At 43.8% G+C, this 8,200-nt stretch overlaps 1 protein-coding gene across 1 annotated transcript in view; it reads right to left on the bottom strand.

The window, feature by feature from the left end:
* Positions 1–4,669, bottom strand: part of LOC145393670 (uncharacterized) — a 125,597-nt gene extending 120,928 nt beyond the window's left edge. The window contains exon 1 of the mRNA XM_080267719.1: positions 4,498–4,669. Coding sequence (XP_080123845.1) covers positions 4,498–4,669 — 172 coding nt within the window. The remainder of the gene's footprint in view (positions 1–4,497) is intronic.
* Positions 4,670–8,200: the final 3,531 nt, after the last annotated feature.

The raw sequence follows: 8,200 nt of genomic DNA, 5'->3' as shown, positions 1-8,200 counted from the left end.
CAGTTAGATATCGAGAAAACAGAGAAAAAGATGAAAAAGTAAGACAAGAATGAAGACTATGCAAGGGAAGAGAATACCATAATGATAATACTAAAGATGACATGCAAGAATGAAGGAGAAAGGGAAAAAATGCAGGGTGGGGAAGGGGGAGGGAAGAGAAAGGAGAATGGCTGGCAGAAGGAAGAGAAAAAATGGAACGGGAAGGCTGGAAGACAGGTGAATGGGAGAGGAATGATGAGGGAAGGAAAGGTAGGGGAAAGACGGGATGGAAGGGGAAAAGGGAGAGAAAATACAGAGGAGAGAGAAGAAAAAGCGGGACAAAAGGTGGGTGGGCAGGCAGAGAGAGAGAGAGAGAGAGAGAGAGAGAGAGACAGACAGACAGACAGACAGACAGATTTTGGAAGAAGATCGAGAAAAAGTGTTCCTAATACTGTTGACCCAGATGGGAAACACATGACACACTCTATCACAATCATCAACAACAACTCACAATCTTCTCACAAAGTATCACACAACGCCCACGTCAACTCACAAATCTTCACACAACGCCCACCCCAAGCTTAAAACGCCCTCAGCATCATTCCAAGGCGGCGATGATGTCTGCTCTAACTTCAAGATCCTTCCAACTGGTATCCGAGGCTTCAAGCACGCAACTCATCTGTTTCGAAGCAGGGGGACACAAAAGGCTATAAACATTGGAGCAACAGAATGGATGACGCTTCACTTCATCACGTCTATACGGTCATATTTCCACGCATTTTACTCTACTGTAACACCACAGGTACCCACTGATCTTAATAAAGTCCAGATTTTCCATATTAGCGCAAAATTATCGAAAAAACAGTAAAATAAAAACGACTTCAATCACGGCAGCCAAACCTGTTTTCAAAGAGTTACCAGTTTGCCTCTCGTCCACTACATGTCCACCTCGTTCTACTCGTGGATCAGTTTTTACGCTGGCGGTTTGGCAGGCTAATAAATTTCCCAACTGGATATTAGAAGCAGGTATTTAATAAGGTACGGTACAAACAAAGGACATTACGTAAGCAACAGGGACGAGGAGGAAACAAGTAACCAAATGGTCAACTGGGCACCAGATACCGCAATGACGAAGGATGTCAACCAAGTCATACAATAAAGAGGTGAAACTCCCAATCATTTTACTTGCTCGTCTTTTCCAGTAACATATTCACTCTGGTCTGATTGTGAAGAGTGAAGCAGCTGCAAGAGTGAAGATAGTGTGAAGTACCTGCAAGAGTGAAGATAAAAGCATGAACACGCAATCTTACACACAACTGAAGCAAGAAAACGTTTATAAATACACCTTAAAAACGTTTTATAAATACAGTTCCACGTGGGGGAAGGTTAGTGGGGCTCCCAGGGTTGCCAAGGCGTGAAATACCGAGTTGTTATTTACGCCATACATCACTTTTCTCTTCCCAGTCCACTCGGGTCGACTTTATTTTCTGACATGAATCGTCTTCCATGTTTATTTTGATACTTCCAGACGACTTTATCCTATCTATCTGCCTATCTATCTGACTATCCGTCCCTCCATTTCTCCATCAATTTACCTATGTATCTATCTATCTGTCACCACAAGCATTTATCATGGAGGACGTGGCAACGATTTTGCTGTCAGGTAAATGTCACATTAACGCTTAATATATTCAGCCCTTTTTTAAAATACCTGCCGCCTTCAAAGATTTTTTTTTTACCTTAATGAAGCTTTTTCAGTCTTGTACAGGCTTTTAACTCCTTCGCGGCTACATATTATGTTTAATGAAGCCGTCTGATGTGAGCCAGAGAAAAATGAAGAGCAAAATAAAACAAATCTCCAGTCTCCGAGGTTCTTTCTTACGTCATCTAAACCGCTTGGAGACAGCAAGAAGAAAACACAGAAGACGCCATCCTACTGTATCTGATAAAGTTAAGTTCACCAAAATCACTCAAGGTCCATCAAAAAAAAAGGAAAGAAAAAAGACAGAAAGAAAGAAAAGAATCACCCTCCCGTAAATCGCCACTTGTCACCGACGTGGGAGGGAGGCGATCCGAAATGGGTGACCCGGATGATAAACAAAACAAACAAATAACAACAACAACAACAACAACAGTGGGTTTCCTCTCGGGTGCTCCTTGCAGTTGGTCGGGTTGTGTTTCACGGGTGGTGGTGGCGGCGGCGGTGGGGACCAATTACAGGGCTCTAATAACGCGGATAATGCCACCTTAAACACCTGATACAGTTAACCGGGGTATTTACAGGCGAAACTAGGCCAGTGAGGAGAGGAACTAGGAGGGGAGATTATCCCTGCCGTAAGACCTAAGTAACTCTCCTTTCACCAGTAACGTCTTGAGTATTACACCTTTCTTACCGTACTTCGGGTAATGCCACCTGTAAGAACTAATACAGGTAACCAGGTATCTACGGAAGGCGAGACTAGGCCACAGGTTAAGAGAGAAACATTATACTTGTTGTGAAATCCAAATGACTCTCCTTTTTTAATTACCGCTTGTGTACTGGCGATCTTAATTCCGTGTCTCGTGCTGATCCAACGCGAGTCAATTACGCTGCAGCACTTAAAAGGTCGTTACCGGTAGTTAGGCTGAATGAAAGAGGTTACAATTACGATCATACCTTCGTAACTGCTCGGTAACTCTTATTATTAAGTGGCCAGGTGGAGGAAGGAGGAGGAAAATGATAGAGAAATGGAGGAAAATGGCAGAGATGGAGGAAAACGGGGAAAGTGCTAAAGATGGAGGAAAGGGAGGAAAATGATAGAGATGGATGGAAAAGGATGAAAATGATGGAGATGGCAGAAAAGGAGGAAAATGACAGATGAAGATGAAATAGAGAGATTAAAAAAATACAAGAGATCTGGTGACACTGAGAGTCGAGGTGGGGAGATGAAGAGGAAAATTACAAAAGATGGAAGAGAAGATGAAAAATGGTGACACAGAAAAATTATCAAAGGCTGGGACATGTGATTATTAAAAGGCACTGTGAAGGGAAGAGAAAGGAAAGTATAATATATGAAACTGGGGGTAAAAATAGACGGAGATTGAAACTCTGAAAAATAATGCAGAAAGTGGAGGAAGAAGTTATCCTCAAAGAAAGAGAAATAGAACGACAACAGAGATACAGGAAAATAAGGAAAATAATGAGGTATATGGAAGAATACAAGAAAAAAAAAATGTAGAACCAGTTAACCAAAGGAGGAGGAGGAGGAGGAGGAGGAGATAAGATTGTGGAAGAGGAGGAAAAAGTTAATACGAAATGAAGGAAGAAAAAATACCAAAAATCTAAAGGAAGAGGAGAAACAGCTAAAGGGAGATGCTGCACGAGGAGGAAAAAGCTAACAGGAAAAAGCTAAAACGGGAAAAGGCTAACTCGAAACGGGAAAATATGGAATAAAAAGTTAATTAATGAAGAAATGGAAGATCAAATGAGATAAAAGAAAAGGAAACGGCGAAAGAAAAGGAAAAAAGGAAAAAGTAACAAAGAAACATGAAAATAATCGGGAAAAAAGACGACAAACAGATCGAAAAAAAAAGTGCCCCCTCATTCACCCAGCTCCCCCCCCCCCAAAAAAAAGGGGAGGGGAATAAAATAATTAAAACCCCAAGAAAATGAGGAAAGGAGTTTAAGATAAAGGAAGAGGAAATGGGGATATAAAAACAGGTGTAGAGATGGAAGGAAGGGAAGGCAATTAGAGAGTGAAAGAGGAGAGGAAAGTGGCGTTGAAGGGCTAATAACTGATAAGAGATAAAGAAGAAATTACTATACTTTATTATCGCTGCGGGGGTGGAGAGGAAGGAACAGATGATAAACAAAAACAGTAAATGATAAAAAAAGTGTAGGTCAGATAAAATGAGTGTGATAAACAGGTACACATATTTTCTGTATAAAAGGAGCCTCATAATTAAAGGATAAACACACACACACACACACACATCAAAGAAAAATGAGAAGTTTATTACAGTTTTACGATCACATTTTATTTCCAGTTTCCTCTCGCCTCCTCCGATCGTAAAGAGTGACGAGCCGAGATGCCTACGTGCGCCGAGACGAGGTGAGCCAAGAAGGAATGAGTTGAGATGAGGTAAACCAAGAAGGAGTGTACTGAGATGAGGTGAGCCAAGGAGTGAGCTGAGATAAGGTGAGCCAAGGAGTGAGCTGAGGTGAGCCAAGAAGGAGTGTGCTGAGATGAGGTGAGCCAAGAAGGAGTGAGCTGAGATGAGGTGAACCAAGGAGTGAGCTGAGGTGAGCCAAGGAGTGAGCTGAGATGAGGTGAACCAAGGAGTGAGCTGAGGTGAGCCAAGAAGGAGTGTGCTGAGATGAGGTAAGCCAAGGAATGAGCTGAGTGAGCCGAGATGGAATGAATCGAGCTGCCTACGTGAGCCGAGATAAAGTGAGTCGAATGGAGTGAGACTGGGTGTGTGAGCGGAGGTGGAGTGAGCTTAGGTGGAGTGAGACGAGTGGAGTGCAGTGGCGCCGACCTGGCTGAGAAGGGCAAGTGATCCAAGGTGAGCCAGCACAAGTCACCTCTCGTGCACAACACCACACCACACCACCAACCACATCCGTATCGGCATCACCAAACATATTCCACAGATCTATCCACACTCTGTCTCCACACTCCTGCTGTTCTTCACCACACCAGCACCACATCGTCTCCACATCCACGTCCACACTCCACCTCTGCAGCTCACCACCACACCAAACAACACCACACCGCATCCACATCCACACTTCAACTCCGATGCTCTCCACTCGCTTACCACACCACATCTATATCACCACCATTCCACCTCCTGTCATACCTCTGCTGCTGTCCACCCTACCGACTCCACATCCACATCACCCACAGTTCACCTCAACCTCCGTCCACATCTTCACTTCAACGCTTCATACTGCCTCTCATCTCCATCCACATCTATATCTAGCTCCACTACCTCCTTCCACATTCTGCCACTGCTACTCCACATTCAAGTTTCTCCACCTCGCTCTCCAAATGCCTCCAATACAGCAAGTTTGTTCTAAATGACAGTGAGATCTAATTCCATTCAGCTCATTTGATAACCGAGTGTTGTCAGACTGGAGGGTTGATTTTTGCTAGTAACCAAGGAGACTCATTCCTAAATCATAACAAGGGCTTATTGAATTTTATGCCACCACGTCTTACTGTTCAAGCTATGGGAATGTCCTAGTTCTACCACGTGACAAAAAAACAATTTCTCTCTCCTCCCCCCCCTCTCTCTCTCTCTCACTAGATCCTCTTCTATAACTCAATCTTCACGGATTTCCATTTCCCTGTGCCTCTCTCCACTCTCACCACTCCACTGACCTCACCACTCTTCCACAAGCTGACCACATCACGCACGTAACTGACCTCCTAACACTCCACTTTGTTCCACCTCGCCTCTCCACCACACACACACACACACACACACACACACAACCTAACCTAACCATACCTTTGCACACGACCACCATCCACACTCTACCAGCACCATTAACTACAACCACACACACACACCCCTTCACTACCATCCACCCTCAGAATCATGCGCTTTCCACCACCATCCACAATCTACTACCATCCAAACCTCACAATCTCCCACACGGCTCAACCATCCACCTCTACAGCAGTCCATACTCCACTACCTCCCACCCACACAACCAAACCCCTAACCACCCTCCACCACCATCCAAACCCTCCACCGCCACCCACACCCTTCCCTACCATCCACACCCCACCACCGCCATCCATACACTTTCGTTACCGCACTCCACCCGCAACAAGGTCTTCTGGAAACCTATACAGTGTGTGTGTGTGTGTGTGTGTGTGTGTGTGTGTGTGTGTGTGTGTGTGTGTGTGTGTGTGTGTGTGTGTGTGTGTGTGTGTGTGTGTGTGTGTGTGTGTGTGTGTGTGTGTGTGTGTGTGTGTGTGTGTGTGTGTGTGTGTGTGTGTGTGTGTGTGTGTGTGTGTGTGTGTGTGTGTGTGTGTGTGTGTGTGTGTGTGTGTGTGTACCGTCCACCCAGCCCAGAGCCAGCAACAAAAGCCCCGGCAAGTATCAAGCGGGACCATGTGTGCCAAGGCCGCTGTCACATACACCACTGGCCTCTCAACTCACACTGACCTCAATACCACCTGCAAAATGACCCCCCAGATCCAGCCACCAGCAAAACCTGACTGCCTTAATTACGGTAGTTTTGGACACACCACTGCACCTGACCTTCTGGAGTCATATACCAGGTCGGGTCGGGTCAACCGTTGTGTGGAGGAGATTGGAGCACGAAACGATTAAATACAAGGGAGAGTTGGGGTATATTGCTCACATAATGCCACTCAGGGGCGAAAGAGGTTGGTTACCCTCCCTTTAAGTGCCAGGAATGAATAGACTAGACCCGTGAGAGAGAGAGAGAGAGAGAGAGAGAGAGAGAGAGAGAGAGAGAGAGAGAGAGGATCATGATGAATGGATTAATACCACATTGAGGAAATCTGAGTTTATAAGTTACTAATTAAGAAACTTGAATCACCAGCTTTGTAAACAGAGAAGGAATACTTAAGATGCAGCTCCACCTCCTTACTTCCACCTTCACATGAAAAACTGGATGAGGATGATGAATATGATTACTTAAAGATGATGAATATGATGACTTAATGATGAACGTGATTACTTAAAGATGATGAATAATATTACTTTAACTCTCGTCGTGGCCTGACCTACCGAATCACAAGTTACGATACAAGACCATCAACATTACACATACCTCACCTGACCCCTTATCTTACTCACTTACTCAGACTGCAACTCCTACCGTGACCAAACGTGACGTATTTCGTGTAATATAAAGTAAAATACGATAAGTACAGCACATGACCTCCCGTATTACATTCAGTACAAGCCCATCAACATATGTATCCTTACCTGACATCTCAGTTATGCAGATTACAATTCTTACCGTGACCTACTGTGTAATATTAAGTTAAATTACGATCGCTGCATGACCTGAGCTGATCCACTCCTGACCTGATTTGGGGTCGCATTCTTAAGTGCCACAGGAAGCTTCGTATCTCCTCTTCCTTAGCGATTTACCTTGCACTTTATACATTAGCTTTCACCTGCATGTTACCTGTATTGTTTTCATTACCATTCTCTTGCATGTTATCTGTTATTTATTTTAATCTCCATATCGTACGCATCAGTATCATACAAAATAAATCGCTAAGGAACATTTGCCACGATACGTCCCATAAAGTAAAATAAAGCAGCAACTGACATCAATAACAAAAGCAGACAAAATAAGCCACTAATAGACATCAACAGCAAACATCAATAACACACAAAAGCAGACAAAATAAGTTACTAACAGACATCAACTGCAAACATCAATAACACACAAATGCAGACAAAATAAATCACCAACATACATCAATAACATACACCAATTACACACAAAAGCACACAAATCACTAACAGACATCAATAACAAAGAAAAGCAGACAATATAAATCACTAAGACATCAATAACATCAATAACACACAAGAACACACCTGACTCACTTTCCAACCTCACCTGAACTCACCTCACCTGGCCTCACCTGAATTAGTGCACAACAGACAGCCTTACCCAACACTTTCTCGCCACGCGCTGCCCGATATATATAAATTTCTTACACTCGCTCCCACCTCACTCGCCGGGGATTATAAAACCATGTAATTTGACCTGATTTTCCTTACGTTTTCTAATCCAGGCCGCTTCTGTCGTAATCCCGATGGTGAAAAGTCTTAACCAGCCGCGCCAAACTCGATCAAAAGGGGCGTTTCACGTTGATCCCTTCTGCCCTATGACGTGTTTTTCGTTTCTTTTCCCCTCTGTAGCTAACGTCAGACTTGCTTTATTCATCTTAGGGGAAAAAACATGGTGAGGGTGTTAATGAGTGCTGTATTTAACTTCCTTACTTACTCCCTGAGAAGAATAACATCGTCTGAAGTTGGCAACACAAACTTCTTCTTCTCCTCCTCCTTCTCTTACTGTCATCTAAATAATTCTAACACCACACCTAATCCTAATGTATTCTCACTCTAACCTTTAATCTACCTAAACCTGACAAACAAAAGACTAATTTAACCCTCACAAACCCTGACCAAACCCCACACACACCCTACCCACCCAATTCTCTTCAACCTAACC

The sequence above is a fragment of the Coenobita brevimanus genome, chromosome 25, assembly GCF_032717465.1.
Source record: "Coenobita brevimanus isolate Jiangsu-jjx chromosome 25, ASM3271746v2, whole genome shotgun sequence".
In the NCBI taxonomy this organism is placed as follows: domain Eukaryota; kingdom Metazoa; phylum Arthropoda; class Malacostraca; order Decapoda; family Coenobitidae; genus Coenobita; species Coenobita brevimanus.
Note: the sequence above shows the minus strand (reverse complement) of the source record. Positions and strands in the feature narration are given on the sequence as shown.